The 18,839-nt window shown below is 44.7% G+C and overlaps 1 protein-coding gene across 1 annotated transcript; it reads left to right on the top strand.

Moving 5' to 3' along the window:
* Nucleotides 1-7,123: 7,123 nt before the first annotated feature.
* On the top strand, nt 7,124-15,426 carry FOXJ3 (forkhead box J3). The gene is made up of 11 exons (XM_089493612.1): nt 7,124-7,447; nt 9,634-9,708; nt 10,500-10,583; nt 11,273-11,374; nt 12,020-12,148; nt 12,667-12,826; nt 13,145-13,543; nt 14,043-14,132; nt 14,520-14,711; nt 15,112-15,228; nt 15,293-15,426. The coding sequence occupies exons 1-11, from the start codon at nt 7,124-7,126 to the stop codon at nt 15,424-15,426; spliced, it is 1,806 nt and encodes a 601-aa protein (XP_089349738.1).
* The last annotated feature ends 3,413 nt before the right edge of the window (nt 15,427-18,839 follow it).

Raw genomic sequence — 18,839 nt, 5'->3', positions numbered from 1 at the left:
TATTCTTAGAAATGCCCTCTAAACAAACACCAATGGGGCGCAGTGTTACTTAAAAGGTCTTGGTTAAGCCCCACCCCATAAAACAAAAGTGCCCCCTTTGGAGGGAAGTCACTGGCAAATAAGTGGCTAACAGCGGCGTAGTTTGGTGTAACGGAAGAACACATTCACTCATCTGTTACGGATACCCGGATACCCCGCTTTATTCATAAGGGATACAGATTTCGTATTACCATATAGAATCTGCTGGCAGATTGGCCCCCATTCGGCCCCCGTCTAGTCGCCCGTTTCTCCCGCTGTGAAGACTCAAACCTTAATCAGTCGTTGGTCTCGACTTAGATTCAGGAGCCGTATGTCTATCCCATGCATGTTTAAATCCCCTGTTACTGTCATAAAGTGGCTCTGAAATTAAATAGAAAAGTAACAAATCTGTGGCTGCAGCGTTAGTCGCTGGCAAACATCAGCCAGACCCGAGGTGCTCGGCCGATTGATGCTGGCGAGATGATCATTCCGTCTGCCACCAGTATACCGATCCCAGTTTGGCGCTTTGGGAAGTAAACCTGTTTTCCTTGTCCTTGCCGGTGCCGTAAACATTAATTATCGTTAACGCCAGCAGATTCGTAGTGAGGAATTGTATCCGTCTTCTGATTGTAGGCATGTGACGGCATCCCAAATTGGTTCTGTATTATCTTTTTTTTATATCGCAGCCCTTCTTACAGTCCATGCGATCAAAGGGTCCGACAAAACTAGAAGTGACCCGGTACATCGGGTACAGAGGACCCGGCTTACAATCTACAAAGACACATAACGCGCGGAGAAAGAGAGAGCGATAGTGTTATAGATGTATGAGAGATGCAGCCATCAAAATGATTATTTTTGGGGCAAATAAAACATCTTCCAATTACGTTTGTATGTACTTTGTGTCGTAACGTGTCAGAGACTCTTTTATAGTTTTGTACGATACAAATGAGTTTAAGTTGGCATCCGGTTGGCAGCCCGAGGCGAATCGGACTGGCACCGTGCGTCTCGTTGCTTTCCAGTATATATTTTTTTTCTTCCACATGCCGATCTGTACCAGAACCCTTAAAAGAATGAGATGTTAATTCCCCCGTCACGGAATATTTAAACCTGTTGTCTGGTTACTATGATGATCACTACTACTTTTCCAGAAGTGCTGGCGTTTTTTATTTATTTTTTTTGCATAATTTCCTGGTATTTTTGTGTTTGCCGTCTCATATTTTGTCTCAGTTGCTGATTTAAATGCCATGGGTTATACGAACGGTTCCCGTGGACCAAAGTACTTATTTTTTGGATAAAATTACAATTTTATATCCAAAAATACACTTGTTATATTGAAAGCGGTTAGCTGGATTGTCTAAAAGTTAAGTTAAAGGGACAGTCGAATGTGCCAGACACCCCGGTACAGAAGAAGGAATATTAAAGGAACCAACCATACAGCCATCATACGCTTTTAAGTACTTATGTTAAGATGGCCAATGCTGTGATATACACATAAACTGGGTTTGTAACGCGCATGTGCAGAAGTTTACACTACGTTTGGGGTCACTAAGCTGCTTTCATGATAAACAAGGACATTTCTGACTGTAACATAATTGCATAATTTCTAATCATCAATTAGCCTTTTAAACTTGGATCAGCGAACACCAAGTGATGGGAGTGATAATGGGCCGTTGGAACACTGGAGTGATGGGAGTGATAATGGGCCGTTGGAACACAGGAGTGATGGGAGTGATAAAGGGCCATTGGAACACAGGAGTGATGGGAGTGATAAAGGGCCATTGAAACACAGGGGTGATGGGAGTGATAAAGGGCCTCTGTACGCCTATGAGGAGATTCAATTGAAAATCTTGTGACTGTCTTATATGCCAAATATCTTTCATAAGGGAGAATGGATTTTGTGTCATATCATAAACTATTGAAACAATGTATCAGTTGTGCTTCAAATATTTCTTAACATACAATAAAGAGCCAGTAAAGAGATGCTAGAAAATTAATGAAATTCCATATGGTGGCTGTACTGGAACAGGAGGGTGCCTGTGAGGTTCGCATTACTTAAAGTGCCCCAAACAGCTAGCCTGTGCCATCTTTGCCACCAAACAGCTTGCCAGTGTCCCCAAACAGTCTGCCTGTGCCCCTTCCAAACCACCTACCTGCAGGGGGGGGGGGGGTGCCTCTTTCTCTTCCTCCATGCTGCGTGCAGACTGATCCAGCATGCAGGAAATGAATGTGATGTCACTTCCTGCCCGCTGAATGAGTCAGACACGGCATGGAGGGAGAGAGTGTGAGAGATCATCCAATCATATGCTGTCTCTCTGTGCCGCTGGCTGTGGGTATTACCCGCACCTGGCAGCTTTAAAGGGACAGGCAAGTGGTTGCAAGGGTTGCCCCGGCCCCTGCGACCTTGATTAACGCCCCGGGGTCAGGTATTTTTCGGGGGTTTCTGAGAGTGGGAAGGTTTATTAAAAGCGCAGAGAATGATAATTACTCCCCCCCCCCAACATGTTACATTTTTGATATCCGTTTTTTTATTTTTTTTATAGGTGATCTGTTTCATTTTTTTGTGCCGGGTGCTAGAAAAGAAACAGAAGCTGATAACTTCAACAAAGATGGGCAACAGAAAGTAGTCTGTACTACATCCAAATCAGCAAAGCGTTGAAAGGTAGGCTGATGTGCGCCAGTTAGCGATGGCTGCCGCTCATTAATCTTCGCTGGGGCTGTTAGATATTAACCATTAATTATTAAGACATTCGTTTCTATAATCTGGATCTATTCAGCAAATTGCACACTTTTTCCGTCCCTCTCTCTTCCTTTTTCTTTTTCTTTCCTTTTTTGGTTTTCCCTTTCCTTTCCTTTTTCTTCCTAATCGGTTTTCCCTTTCCTGTTTTCGATCAGCATGTATCGCGAGGTAGCTAGGCCACCTTAATAGTTTTTTTTTAAACTCATTTTATAAAAAGTAAGACATTCAATCAGAATGTGAAGGGTTACCCTTTTCTGATACTGTTATAAAACTGATTAATTCTTTTGGGAGGACCCAAGTAGTTGAGAAAAACCATCCTGACTTTGCTCGAGAGCGCTGTGAACGGCCATGTTTAGTGGAAGAATTCCTAGGAAAATAAAAAGGATGATGAAAACAAGTTACATTTTTTTCTTTCTTTCTTAAAAGGCCAGTATTTGATGAATTAAAGGGACACAGCAGCCATCATATGCACTTTAATACATGTGATAGCTGATAGGTCCCTTTTGCGTGTGTGTGTGTGGGGGGGGTCTGCAGAAACCCCTGCATATATTTACCCCATCCCCCGAAACCAGGTGTTTTCCATGCTGATGCGTTCGGCCGAAGACATCTTCCGCCACGTGATATTCTTGCTGCTGGACCCCCCCCCCCCCCCATTGATCTCGGCGGGAGCGATTCCCTGCCACGGGTTGGCTGCTTCGGTGGCGTCTGCGCGTCCGACTCTTGAGGGGTTAAGCCAAGAAGTAACGATCGGTGGGAAGACATTAACCTGGCACGGAATTGGCACTGATGGATCTGGCTCGTGTTGGTGTTCTCCAGCCTTTGCCTTAAGTGACCTCTGCAGTTTGCGTTGAGGATCGGAAAGCGATGCCTCTTTCTTTGTTTGCGTATTTCCTCGATCTAATGTTACATTTCACAGTCGAGCGACACCTGGCCAGACTGAGGAACACTTCCATGAGTGCGCGCCGAGTGTGCGAAACACGGGAACCGTCTAAGCCTGTTGTGATTTGCAAAGAGTGGCTCGGAATTAAGGAACCCCCAACCAGGAGTGTTATTACAGGTCGTAGCCGGCTTGTGCTGTCATCTAAGGCTTTAGAAATAGCAGGAACGCTCGATTTAGTGTTAAAAGTTACTTCTGTGGAATCGCTTTATATAAATAAAGTTTTACTTTACTGAGAGGGTGGTAGATACGTGGAGCAGCCTCCCATCAGAAGTGGTAGGGGCTAAAACAGTGAGGGAGTTAAAATATGCATGAGAATTTAAGATGAGAAAAACCTGTTGAGTGCTTCTGCGAGGCAAAGCTTACCCTTTTTTGGTGGGGCAAATACGTACGGTGGGATTCTGTAGAACGCCTCCATGCATTTGCAAACGGACAAAGTTAAAATTTAAAGGGACCACCCGGTTGTCATACACATTAACGTGTATACGATGGCTGGGGTGTCCCTTTAAAGTTAGAAAGCGGTCCCGGGACACGTCCGGCTCCCATAGGCTTGTCTTCTGCAATCATAAGAACACAATCACTGCGCTTGTTCTGCCTCGGCTCAATCAGCTGTACTTGTTCTATTTACAAGCCATTCGTCACACGCCGACTCCCTCATCACAGGCTGGTTATCTAGAGCCGGCAGACGGCCGGAGACGCAGGGGTATAATTTATCCGGGGATAAGGGTCTGCTGCTACCCAGATCCCCCGAGCTCCGGCGAGCCCACCGAACCGAGCCGGGAATTCTCCATACGGATCTCGGCTGTGCTACGAGGAGAGATCCTCACGTTCTCCTTCCCGCTCCGCTGTGTTCCGCGTAGACCTGCTCCGACTTGCCTTCGCACAAACCAGACTAAAAAAAGAATTCGGTGTGTATAGTCTGGATTCCCGCTCCTAATCTGCGCTGGGAGCGTCGGCGCTCGCGTAGGATCCGTGTTTAATTCACGTTTCCGTTTCCTGCCGTGTGCTGCGTAACGTCGCGCAGTCAGTTGTTGATCCAAAACCTTATATTAATTTTTTATTTTTCTTTTTTTACTTTTTCTTTTTTCTTTTTTTTGCAGACCTGGATTTTTGTCAGTCGTGTGATTTTTTTTTTGTTTTTTTTTTTGTTTTTTTGTTTTTTTTTGTTTTTTGCCGTGATTTTTCCCGGCTCAAACACCACACTGAGCTTCTTTATGGCTATGCTAAAGAAGTCCGTTCCTCCATAGACTTCCATTAGTTAGTGTCCAGCTAAGTGATTAAGACTGAGCCATTCTATGTTGTGCTTGTCTAGTAGATCAGGGCACAGATAACAGAGTGAGAACAAATGGCTAATATGCAGCTGCTTGAAAACATTATATTTTGGGGCAAAAAACACAGCAGTTGACTTTATTGGCTATTTATATATGTTTTTGTTTCGACCCCCAAAAGCGCTAGAATAAATGACAGGCTCTAGATAAGGACGTTCTCGGGTCGCCTTCCAGCTGCTCTGCCTCTGAAGGGTTAACCCGATCACATCGGGAAGTCACGTGAGAAGTGATGCTTTCTACTGCTCTAGCGAGGAGTTTCGGTGTGTAATACTCATAAAAAGGAATTCTTTGCTGGCGGCAGGGGGGGGCAGCGTGACTGCTGGGGAGAGAGCGAAAATTTTGAAAAGTGAAAGGAAACTGAAGTGTCGCTTTATTTAATGTCCCCCTCTTCTTCTCTTTATAGGGGACTTCCTTCCTGTCCAGATGGGTTTACGTGGATCGAGCTACACGTTTGTGACATCGCACACGAGGTGAGGGATTTAAAAAAAACATCTGTTTTCAAATGTAAAGGAAAGAAGTTTGGTTAATAAATTATAATATGTATTAAAGCAGGAACCTTCCTTTTTTTTTTTTTTTTTTTTTGTCCGCTTCTGCGCCTCGGAATGTGTGAAAGCCGGTGGAAGTTTCTGTGCTGAAACTTTACACACCCGGCGTGATCATGTGGGATGGAAAGCGACGCTCTCCCCCATTTGTTTTTCACGCGCACGGCCCTCTCGCCAACAAAAGTAAAGACTGCATCCTCTAGATCAGGGGTGTCCAACCTGCGGCCCTCCAGCTGCTGCAGGACTACATCCAGAGCCGGCCTTAGGCATTGTGGCGCCCTGTGCGGACTACTCCTCTGGCGCCCCCCCTCACTACCCCCCCTCTCTGCCCCTTCAAACTACTCCCCCTCAAACTACCCCTCCCCACTGCCCCTTCAAACTACCCCTCCCCTCTGCCCCTTCAAACTACCCCTCCTCTGCCCCTTCAAACTACCCCCCCTCTGCCCCTTCAAACTACACCCCCCCCTCTGCCCCTTCAAACTACACCCCCCCCTCTGCCCCTTCAAACTACACCCCCCCCTCTGCCCCTTCAAACTACACCCCCCCCCCCCTTACCTTGTTGCCGGAGTCCTGCGGTGAGAGCGGGAGGCATCCGTCTTCTCGCTCTGCCGCCGTGCCGGCATTTCATGTTGAGGGCCGGAATAGTCTGCCACTCAACATGAGATGCCGGCACCGCGACGGAGTCACGGAGAGTAAGGGGCGCGGAGTGGTGGCTGAGAACTTCACGAGCGACCCTGACCGGGACTTAGATTAAAGCATCGTTTTTTTTTTTTTGTTTTTTTTTTAAACTTTATTTAACATGAATGATGTTAAATAAAGTAAAAAAAAAAAAAAGAAAAACGATGTTTTAAGTTAAGTCCCGGGTAGTCCCCTGCTACCATGGCGCCCTGTGCGGTCACACAGGTCGCACACCCCTAAGGCCGGCCCTGACTACATCTCCCATAGTGCTGTTTCAGATAAGGGGCTGGCTTATCTAACGTATCGTCTCGTCTTAGTCTTGTGGCCACTTGCCCTTTGGGGTTTGTACGAGTCATTGCCCCCCCCCCCCCCCCGGGCTAAGGGGATCTGCTTTTAACATCATGGAATCCATTGCCTCACTAAATCGGCTGCAACCTACGGGTCAGACGATTCGATGTAATGTACGGAAGTGGAACAGCCTCCCAGCAGAAGTGGTAGAGGGTAATACAGCGAGGATAGGAAGACGGCTCCTGAATTTAAGACTGATTAGGGTCTTTACAGCGGGTAAAACGGGCAGACTAGACGGGGGCCGAACGGGGCCGATCTCCTGGCAATCTTTTTGTGTTTATTTTTTAATAATATAATATTTCTGCTCTTGTGATAGGACTGACACAGTCAGGTGACCCTATTTTAACAGAGGGTAACCCATGATTTAAATTCTTATATTACGTTTTTTTGTGTATATTTCGTTTCAGGTTGGAGGTCGATCACCCTTTGATTTGGAGATCCTAAAATTCACCAGAAAACCACCCGGATTTTTTTATTTTATTTTTTTTTGTTAACCTGGAAGGACAGCCCCGAGGGATAAATCACGCCGCGCGAGATGACTTCGGAACTGGAGAGCAGTTTGACTTCTATGGACTGGCTGCCGCAGCTGACGGTGAGAGCGGCCATCCAGAACTCGGACAATGCCCAACACGGTCACGGAACCGGCGCCGGCAAGAAGGGCGCCGTCCTCGACCCGAACACCACGCTGGACCAGGAGGACGTCCAGCAGCACAAGGATGGAAAGCCCCCCTATAGCTACGCCAGCCTCATTACGTTTGCAATCAACAGCTCACCAAAAAAGAAAATGACTCTTAGCGAGATTTACCAATGGATCTGTGATAACTTCCCGTACTACAAAGAGGCCGGAAGCGGCTGGAAGGTAAGAATTTTCGTTTTAAAGCATTTAAGGGGCAAAAATAAGCTGCCGGGGGGGCTGAGCGTGTGGGTGAAGTTGTGTTTGTAAGTAGATTTGACCCTGAGGACCGCGGACCCCGGGTCAGAATTCCCCAGCTTTTCGCGCGTCTGGGTGACGGGGTCTGTCTGGTCACGCTGGTCGCCGGGGGTCTCCTTCCTGGTAATCATGTCTTTGCCGGTAGTGATCAGTTCTCCGTGGCCTGGCAGCGCTGGGGCCCCTGGCCGTCCCATGGAGTTCATTAGAGGAGGGGATGGCCAGAGGGTGAGCGGCACCCGTCAGCCCGGCGTCCTGCGATTGAGAAGTTTTAAGCTATACGAGCCAGCAGTTGATGATAGACGACTTCTCCTTATCCACACGGTCCGCAGACGGGGCAGATCATATCCCCGTGAATACCGGTTTTACAAAGTCTCGTCCGGGTTTCCGGTTTGCTTTTCGGTCCAGACGTCTGCATCCAAAAACCGGTCTAAACACCGAGCTTAAACCATCCAGAAGAAAAGCAAACGTTATGGTGACAGATGGCAACAAAAAAAGCCCCCCGCGAAGGGCAACGGCGGCTCGGTGGGCAGTTTCTACTTTTGGAGACGTGACTTTTAATAACCAAAGACTTCCGACAGCTGCTCCCCTGAAATTACACATATGCGTATCCCGTGAAAATATCAGCGTGTTCAATACATGATACGCTGAGCAGCAGCTGGAAGCTCCAGTCTTAGATTCTCCCGTAAATACTGCTGGAAAGATTTGAAGATGTTGTTTTTGGTCTGCACTTGTGAGCTGTTTTCATGGAAAATCAGTATTTTTCTAGCTGTAACATAATTGCAAAAGGGTTTCTAACGATCAATTAGCCTTTTAAACTTGGATCAGCGAACACAACGTGCCATTGAGACACAAGAGTGATGGGAGTGATAAAGGGCCATTGGAACACGGGAGTGATGGGAGTAATAAAGGCCTATTGGGACATGGGAGTGATAAATGGCCGTTGGAACACAGGAGTGATGGGAGTGATAAAGGGCCTCTGTACGCCTATGAAGAGACTCTATTAAAAATCAGCCGGTTCCAACTACAATAGTCATTTACTTTAACCTTATCTGTGCTGGATTTCTGATCCATTTCATGTTATTTTAATGGACAAAATGTGCTTTTCTTTTAAAGAGGACATTTCTAAGTGACCTCAAACTTTTGAATGGTAGCGTATTAAATATATATCTGTGCAGGCAACATTATTCTGTAAACTTGAGATAATGTTACAGGATAAACTCTCCAAGCTAAAAGACAGTAACACTGGTTACATTCTGTGTGATATAGTGCAGTGTTCTAGACGTTACAATCGAGGGTTAAATAAAATGATCAGTGAATCGTCTCTTGGCCGGCGGTAACTTACGGAACAGAAGTCTATATTCCGCGTTTATTGACGGTGTTTCCCTGGGAATCTTTTAACAAGGATTATAAATCCAGAAGAGGATCCTGCATATAATCAGCAGGACGAACAACTGTGCCAGGACCTGCCGCTCGGCACCCTTAATGAGGCCGTTTATTTAACGCTCTCCACGCGAAGGCGTTCTAGATACATTTATTCGAGGGAACCAGACTTGTCCTGTGACCTCACACGGTCAACCAGTTTTTGGCATTCCCTTAAAGTTGTATTTTTAGCAAATGACCCCAGTTAAGGGGTTACAGTCACCAAAGTCCATCGCTTCTAGCGTCTAATGTTCTAACGTTCTCATGGCATGTTCTAGATCACTCAACTTTTCTTACTCTCTGATAAATGCTGTTTTTATGTTTCTACCTGCTGCATTTTTTTGTGGGTCATCTCTACAGCGCCCGGTTTTGTTGAAGTGGACAAGTAGAATATTACTATTCTATGGAAAAAACGTTGCTCCTTTTAGAATTGAGGAAATAAGTATAGATCGAGAACATATCTGTGCAGCCACCGCCGAAAAAAATAAGTTAAGGAAAGAAATGCGTTGGAGGGGTGTATGAAATAATCCGCAATGACGTCTAAAATATTTAATATTACTTTTCCACCTTGGATTTTTTTTATTTTTTTGATATAAAATTATAATTTTAAAATACCAAATTCATACAGTTTTTTTCATGGTTTTAGTGACGCTGACGGACGGTCAATAATCATTGTTTCATTTTGCTTTTGACAGAATTCTATACGACATAACCTGTCCCTGAATAAGTGCTTTCTGAAAGTGCCTCGATCCAAGGACGATCCCGGAAAGGTAACCCGTACCCCGTTTGCACCAGGCGGTGGGGATTTCAACAAGCCCACCTCTATTCTTCATGCTCTGTCGGGTTCTACATTCACAGTTGGCTTTCATACCAGACAAACTGATACCTACCTGTTTTCAGGTTTCACGCTGGCGTTTAGAGAATGATTTGATTTTACCAAAATTCCAAAAAAACTGATGGGGGGAGGGGAATCTTTTTTTTTTTTCCAAAATTTTATTTATCCTTTCATTATTAGCGGCCAAAATTACAATATTCAAGGGACAGCCCAAACCCTTACGCAGCCTCCCCAGCAAAGAATGCGTATTGCGTTACTTTTAAACACCCCCTCCAATCAAAACCCTTGCTGAGCCAGTGCTGCAGCTGATTGGTGGCTAGTATGTCACATGGATGCAGTGTGATATAGCCAGGAACACTGTTATTCCAGACATGATTTAGAAGATGTCCTCCTTAACTGACTTGTTTTGAAGGCTCCTACATTTGTTTGAGAAAGCAGCCTGTTCTCTGTAAGTTACAAGCTGCTTTCTCGGGATAACCAGCGCTGCCTGCTCAGAAACAGCAATTTGGTCACCGACAGCCACCAGTGTAGGTCTCTTTTCTGATTGGCCGAGACATCAGCACATCGTGTCTGCGGTCTGCCGGACAGCTACAGAAATCAAGGCGTTTCTCAATAGACTGTGATCCTTCTGTGTGTAAATTCTAAAGAAATTGTTCTATAACGTTAAATAGCGTTTGATTAGAATGTTCGATTATGGCTGATGATCGTTTATCGCTTCAATTTCAGGGTTCATATTGGGCAATAGACACAAATCCAAAGGAGGACGCGTTACCAGCTCGGCCAAAGAAGAGGCCGCGATCTGGAGAGCGGGTACGTTCTACTTCTCCCTCTCTTTCCACACTACCGTTCAGAAGTTTGGGGTCCCTTACAAATGTCCTTGTTTTTGAAAGAAAAGCAAATTTTGTCTATTAAAATAACATGAAATAGGTCAGAAATCCAGCGCAGACGGGGTTAATGTTGTAAATGACTATCGTAGCTGATTTTTAATGGAATCTCTTCATAGGCATACAAGAGGTCCTTTATCACTCCCATCACTCCTGTGTTCCAATGGCCCTTTATTGCTCCCATCACTCCTGTGTTCCAATGGCCCTTTATCACTCCCATCACACCTGTGTTCCAATGGCCCTTTATCGCTCCCATCGCTCCTGGGTTCCAATGGCCCTTTATCGCTCCCATCACTCCTGTGTTCCAATGGCCCTTTATCACTCCCATCACACCTGTGTTCCAATGGCCCTTTATCGCTCCCATCACTCCTGGGTTCCAATGGCCCTTTATCGCTCCCATCACTCCCAAGGCTAATTGATGGTTAGAAACCCTTTTGCAATTATATGTTACAGCCAGAATTGTCCTTGTTTTCTATGAAAACAGCTAAGTGACCCCAAACCTTTGGATAGTTGTGTGTGTGTGTGTGTATGTAAGTGTGAATGTGTGTATATATATATAATTTGCTTTTATTATCACACTATTTTGCTTGACTTTTATTATTAATTATAATTTAGGTCTCACCGCCATACAGTGTAGATTCTGACTCGATGGGAATGGATTGTATCATCTCTGGAAGTGCCTCTCCGAAACTGGCTATCAACACTGTGACTAACAAGGTAACGTCACGAGCTTTGCCTTTCTAGAACCCAAACGTTGTCTGATGAACCGCGGCCGCCCGTGTAGCTCACCTGCTTTAAAGCTCTACCCGCGTAGCCTGGCCCAGAATTCTAGAAGCTATTGCCTATTCTTGGGCTTTTTAAGAAAATTAAGTCCAAATGATGAGACATTTGCTTATCTGTATGTGGCCGTATGTAAAATAATTTCATACGGCTCATAGGAGTTGCCGTTCATCAGCAACTGGACTGTTCTATGCAGGGCTGACCAGAAAGCTATCTCTGTTACACGGAGTCTGATTCTTTCCCCATCGCTGTTATAATGTAGCACTGCTCAGTAGACATGGTCCTTTTTTTTTTCTGCCACCTCGCTTTTGGTTTATTGATGCATCCTTTACATTCAGCAGAGATTTTCTAATTTTATGACATTTAACAAAAAAAAACACAAAACCAGATCACATTTTCCATTAAAAACAAAAATAAAACGATCTCGGCAGACTTAGAATTTATTAATCGGAACACCGAGCGTGATGGATTTAAATCTGTCTGCATGCGTATCCGGCACCTCGCCGTGGGTGATTAACCCAGAAAGCGCATGGTAAACGGTCACTTTGTTTCCTAATCTTACGTTTCTTTACTCTCTTCCAGGTAACCTTAATCTCCCCAGAACAGGATGGCAACGATAGCCCTCGAAGTAGCCTTAACAACAGTCTTTCTGATCAGAGCGTGTCGTCTTTAAACTTGAACAGCGCTGGCAGCGTACATAGTTACACACCGGTAAGCGCCTCCCTGCTGGGCTCCTTCCATCTTTGTCTTGTGCATTCAGTTCCACTACTCAGTGGGCCGGTTGGAAGGGGGATCTGCCCCCTCTGCACAGCCGCCATTGTTTGTTTCCGCCTGTCCTTAAAAGCTGGAGAGCCGGCGTATTATCCCGGCGCTCCGCAGGTCGGCGGCATGGAGCGGGCAGCTGGTTGCAGTGCCGTGGGTTAGGCTCAGGATAAAGATGGAGAGGTGGGAATCTAGAATATTATATCACTGACCATAGCCAGGGGTGAGTGGGCCTGGTGTCCGCTCCACATGGTTTAAAGGGCACTGGGGTCTCTTGCTTGAATTACTCTATTGGATATTATTAAATGCCCCAGACATCACATGCTGCTAGCGTTGGAAGCTCGAGCCCGTTACCCACGCTGTTGAACCACAGCTTTATTTTAAGGAAGGTTGTAAACGCACATCTGGTTTATAACATGGAAAATGTTGCGCTGTTTGCGCCATTCCATAATCTTCTTTTTCATCAGGTGACGAGCCATCCGGAGCCGTCCGCTCAAACTTTAACCCAGCAGTCCCAGTACAATAGTGAGGAGCAGGAGAAGCATTTCCCCGAATATAACTTTGAGGATCTGAGCGATTCGTTCAGGAGCCTCTACAGGCACGTGTTTGCACATTCGCTTAACCAAGGTGGGTCTCCCTGAACCGATATCTCATAGTGTGTGTGTGTGTGTGTGTGTGTGTGTATGTATATATATGTGTATATATATATATATATATATATATATATATAATCAGAATACTGTGCAGCCGAGGAAGCTGGGGACGAACTTTTATCCATTAAATCATCATAATAATAAGATAATTTAATTGCACGCCACAGGTTTAGTGGATAAATGGGTCGTTCTCCGGCGGTATGAAAGCGTTATTACATTCCTGTTGCATCGTGTCCGCGCTGTCCCGTCATGGTCTGCGAGGCCGTTTCATTGGGATCGTCTTCTCTTTCAGGATTAATGAACTTGCCTTCAGAGCCGGCTCAGCAGACACATTCTCCCTGCTCCTATCAGCACTCCCCGAGCAGCACAATGAGCTCTCAGCAGCACGGTAGCCAAAATAGCCTGACAAATAGCCATCCCAGTAGCCTTGGCACCAATGTAGGTGACTCTATGGTCCACCTGTCCCATCCCCAGCTCCACGCACAGCAGTCCCAACACATCCACCACAACGTAGTACACCATCAGCAGCAGTGCACCCAGCACCCGTCCCAGTGTCACCAGCAAAACCCCCACCAGTCGCACCATCCAGCGCAGCATCAGCATCTCCAACACCACCCCAACCACCAGCACCAGACCATGGGGCATCCGACATCTCTAACGCAGCAGCAGCAGCAGATCGCCTGCGGCAACGGTAAGCGACCACGGAGCCGGACTGCTTCCTTCTCTGTATTTCTTTCCAGATGAGTCAGAAACATCTCTGTCTCTGGCGGCTTTTCCTACGTCTGTAGATCCCCTCAAGCGGAATCACCTCGCCTTCCCTTTACGATTCTGTAGTCATCAGCCATTGTCTATTACCCTGCAGGCAATGAACAAACGTACCGCCGACAGCAGGCGATGCCATTGTGTGACGGGTGCAAGCAGGCATCCTACAGCCAAATCTGGCTGAGGGTTATCAGATTTATATTTAACCTGTAGCCGCAGAGCTGCATGAAGTCCAGGACTGCGCTGTCTTAATTTGGCTAAAGCCAAGGCCTGACCGGGGTCTCTCGTTCACGTATTACGTCTGTAGTGTTTGGGGTTTTTTTGCTCATTGATTACTGTTATCGGCTTAAAAAAAAAAAAAAGTAATTTTATGTTTTCCTTGCAACGTTCAGGAGAGAACCTGACCGATATGTTACTGTCCTTGACAGAATGGTACCCCTCTCTTGAAGTTCTGAAGGAGAGCTGCCGGATCGCCAGCAGCACCAACTGGTCTGACGTGGACCTCTCGCAGTTCCAAGGTACGCGTTTCCCCCTGGGTCTTTCTTATAAAATGCATCTGGCCGTCGTTGGTAACGAGATCCAGCGTAAGCTTCGTAGCCCCGTGCCGCTGGGGCCGTCTGCCAGGAATTGGCAACACGCTTCTGTAGAATTTTGGCAGATTCGAGCGGGGCTTGGAAGACGCTCGACTTAAGGATCCTCTGAGCAGCTGGATGTCTGGATAAGAGCGTGTGCTTTCTCTACCCATTTAATTTCTAGCGGTTCGTTGGCTAACAAGGCCAATCAGGGCCACACTGGGGATGACGAGGTGGTTCTGGCACTTTAAGGTCTGGAGAACCAATATCATTTGTCTGAAACGTTTTTTGTTTTTTTTTACCCCATCTCATTGTTTTCTGCCTCCTCTCCAGGACTGATGGAAAGTATGAGGCAAGCAGACCTTAAGAACTGGTCGTTGGATCAAGTTCAGTTTGCTGACTTGTGCTCCTCGCTGAATAAGTTCTTCACGCAAACCGGCCTCATCGACTCGCAAAGCAACGTTCAGTCACCGGTGTGTCACGGAAACATGCACCCCGCGAAACCGGCGCAGCACCTCAGAACAGGCACGTGCTTAAAACCCCTTCTTATAACATATGCTTGCAACCGGGTAGGAATAATTTTTGGTCCACAATGCTGACGCGTACCCCGACCAACATCACTAAACCCACGGGTAGAGCAACTTTCGGGGTAGCAAGTAATCAATGAGGGCAAGGGGGGCCTGGTGGTGGGGCTCGGTGAAAGAAGAAAAGGTTGGCGTTAATGGGGATGGGTAGAAGCTATGGGCAGACTGGCAAAACATGGAGGAGGGAAGATGTTGGAGGGCAACAGAGTAGTGCAGTGTGGGATGGAGGATAGAGAAGAACCAGAAGCCATGACTATGTTGTCCATGCTTGAGCATAACCATAGAATTTACCCTGTTAAGCGTGTGCTCTGTGTGACCCGCCTTATTATTTTGTCGCGCAGGAAACGTTTACCTGGATTCGAGGCAAAATGTACCAACGTCCATGATGGGCCCCCCAAGCTACCCTCTAATAGCACCGCCAATGAGCACTACAGGTAGGCACAAGACACCAACCGTTCGTTCACCCCAAGCCTGGCCGATGCCCGCTAGCGTTTTACTAGCCATAAACTGCTCTAATAACAGCGTTTTATTGTTTAACAGGACACCACGGGGTCATGAACCAGCAACCACATATGATGCCGTCATCCAACTTCCACGTGCGCTCCCTTCCCGCAGATGACATCCAAGATGATTTTGATTGGGACTCTATTGTATAGCACTGTTCAAGCGGCTTTATTATCTTGTTAACCATGTGTTGTTGGTTCGCGACCACGAATGTGATCAGAAGAGAAAAAGGTAAAGATGTCCGATGAGAAAAGCACTGCTATCCAACGGTGACTTCGATGACAATCAAACGATCAGAGCGCTTCGTGGCATACTGCCCGTCCGTTTCCCCGGTAAGCTGCCGTCGCTCTTTATCGTTCCATGATTTAGACAGCTTGTTCAGCTTTGTTGACCACAAGTGTAAGCCTGGGATCTGGAAAAAAAAAAACAATCTTTCTTCAAGCAGGACTCTGAGATTGCATTTTAAACTTTCCGCCCCACCGCAGAGTGGAAAAACCCCTTCTCCGGGATCCTCCTTCCCGTCTACGTCCCCGATTTTATTTATGGTCTTGTAACATTGTACTTTGTTTGGATTCTTTTGTGAAGGAACCTGTCCTTATTACGCTGCCGTTTAGCAGAGCAGTCCAAGCTAGGCTGGCACGACGCGTCATATTTGTGCCATAAATGCCGATGTACGAGCCAAGGCTGGAGGTATCGTCGATATTCATGCTTTATAAGGTTTTCGTGTTGCGGTGGCTGTTTTTCTAGATATTTTGTAACGGAAGAAAGAGAGAAAAAAAAAAAAAAGCCATATTCCCAAAAAGTTCTACCCGCCACTGCCACGGGATCTGCCAATGGTTTTTCCCTCGGCCCATCCCTTTGGCGTAGGTGATGTTAAAATTCTTAAAATGTATTATTGTGCTCTGACAGCACATGTCCCAATTTCTTGGATTTTCAGTAGGAATCACAGAAAATTCTAGTATATACTTCTAATATTTGATTTTTTTTTTTATAATACACATATATATTTTTTTTCTATATTTATCGTCCATTGCAAAGCCAACCTGCATGTATATATCTCGGTGTCCAGATTCAACTTAAAACCTGTGACTTTTGCTTTGTCCCGACGCGATTATCACGGCACTACCAGACAGTTTATTAAAAAAATCCTCCTTTAAACCCCCCCCCGACCATAAATGCCCTTTTTTTTTTTTTTTTTTTTTTTTTAACACAGTGCAATATTGCCATTGCAGCATCATTTTATATGTTTACATTTTTTTCCTCTGGATTTTTGAATGGTTTATACAGAAGTCGTATACCCACCAAGAAAAAAAAAAAAAAAAATTTCTTTATACAACCTATTTTGTTATGATTAAGGCAATTGGAGCGCAGGATTTTCTCCAGTGGATTTTAAAAGGGCAATAATACCCCCCCCCCCGAAAAAAAAGTTTTTTTTATTCATGGTACTTTAAATGCATCCGCCTGCACATGTATTATTTCTGACATTTTTTTATTATTTTTGAAATTAATATTTTTAAATGCAGCGTATAGATACATTTAATAAACACGCAGTGCGCGAAACACAACTTTACAAATATTTTTGTACAAGTATTAATTACAAACTGCCTCTTTTATCTGAATTTGGTTTGTTTCTAATGGTTTTAAGTTTTTAATTGCATGAATTTAATCTTGAAAAATGGCATTAAAAGCTTAGAGTGTAAATTCTATGAAAAAATATTTAGTTAAGTTAGATAATAACTTATATTTTTTTCTGCAACATCCCTAGAAATTCCTGTTTTAATGTACAAAAAAAATAGGTGAATTGGCTAAAAAAAAAAATATATATATATATATATTTTTTTTTTTTTTTTTTTTTTTGAAAAAGCGAATTAAAAAAATATTTAATGCACAAGATGCCGGAGCAGATTTTACTTGGACAAGGACATGAAAAATACAGAAGATTTTTAATTAAAAAAAAAATAAATAAAAAATTATTAAGGGAGAATTTTAATGGTGTCATCCGGAACAGACACTTTCTTTGTGCCTGCAAAATAAATATATTTATCTTTGTTTAGAAACATATTTATTATTATCTAGGAAAAAAAATTAATGGGACACCAGATTAAAAAAAAAAAAAAAAAAAAACTTGCAAAAATTCTGGTTTTGTATAAGGAGCAAAATGGTGCAGTCGCCATAGAAACCAAGGGACGACGACGCTGATTACGCCTCGTTTTGCAGCAGGATGCATCATCTTGAATATGTGGAATCTCACTTTACGATCCATTAACCGATTCTGTCTTTTTCTACCCGTTTTTATTACTGCTCAGACGTACCGGTAATTTGGCATTTGTGGCCCTCGTGAGTCGGTGTGCGTTTTGTATGTTTTTGGGTTTTTTTTTGTAAATAATCTTTAAATTGTCTTGTTTTATGGCACGAGGCAAAGCTCTAGGAATAGACTATTTTGATATTGTTCGTTAAGAGGATGATCTCCGTGTAAATATCTATATTGTATATATGTGATAAATGGATTTGGCTCTTTGTGCGACGCGACCCTCTGCCCGTACGGCTGTCCCGCGGTCAGTGGTTTCATGTTTATTCCCTTTTTTTTTTTTTTTTTGGTTATTGCACGGTTTAATACATTTGCGTCTCCTTGTAAAGCTGCAGTGCTGTAAAAAAAAAAAAAAAAAACTATACCAAGTGTCGTTAGGATTGTTACCGACAGACCTGATATGCATGAAGGGCACTTATAAAAAAAATAAATAAATAAAAACATGCTAACAGATTTCCCTACACGCCGTCACGTGACTTTCTTCACGGGTCCGAGGGGCTCGCGCTTAGATTGGAGAAGACGCGGCAGGACTTCGATAAGGTGGGCTTAATAGCGCAGAGCTCAACGGGAATGCACGTAACATACTTGGTAATTCGCTTTAGCATGCGTACACATAGAATCTGCCGGCAGATCGGCCCCACTTGGCCCTCAGCCTGTTTCTCCTGCTGTAAAGACTCAAACTTTAATCTCGTCTTAGATTCAGGAGCCGTATGCCTATCCCCTCACTGTATTACCCTCTACCACTTCTGCTGGGAGGCTGTTCCGCTTATCTACCACCCTCTCAGTAAAGGAAAACTTTCTTACGTTGCACCTAAGTCTGTAGTTTTGGCTGCTAATTTCTGGGAGCAAATTGTTCCATAGTAGCGCCTCTTGTAATAGAGCCCCTGGAACGTCTGCGCACTGCTACGCTTCAAATGGGAAAATCGCAGATCCTCTCTAAACATTTTAAACCGTTGGTTATTTGATAGATATATATAGAGCGCCGCCATATTCCACAGCGCAGTACAATGGGACGGGTACCGCGGGCGTAGCTGCAATGTCTTTATTTACACGTTTCACACACAAAAAAACCAAGTGTAGAATGACATAAAAAAATATCGTCTGCAACAGAATAAAAAATGGAATCACTAATAAAATGGTGAACTTTATCGGTCCGTCCGAAGCAATAAATTAGAGGGATTTCCGTACTTTATATATATATATATATATATATATATATTTCTCTGCATGCTATGAAAATATTCGGCTCGGGGGCCG

The sequence above is a fragment of the Sceloporus occidentalis genome, unplaced genomic scaffold, assembly GCF_023333645.1.
Source record: "Sceloporus occidentalis isolate IW3139 unplaced genomic scaffold, rSceOcc1.0.p SCAF_66, whole genome shotgun sequence".
Classification (NCBI taxonomy): domain Eukaryota; kingdom Metazoa; phylum Chordata; class Lepidosauria; order Squamata; family Phrynosomatidae; genus Sceloporus; species Sceloporus occidentalis.
Note: the sequence above shows the minus strand (reverse complement) of the source record. Positions and strands in the feature narration are given on the sequence as shown.

What these genes read in the sequence shown, in the direction of transcription:
- FOXJ3 (XM_089493612.1), top strand. Translation starts at nt 7,124, where the DNA reads ATGACTTCGGAACTGGAGAGCAGTTTGACTTCTATGGACTGGCTGCCG. An exon ending in CCAAGGACGATCCCGGAAAG is followed by an intron (nt 9,709 to 10,499) that starts GTAACCCGTACC and finishes CTTCAATTTCAG; the next exon opens with GGTTCATATTGGGCAATAGA. An exon ending in TGCACATTCGCTTAACCAAG is followed by an intron (nt 12,827 to 13,144) that starts GTGGGTCTCCCT and finishes CTTCTCTTTCAG; the next exon opens with GATTAATGAACTTGCCTTCA.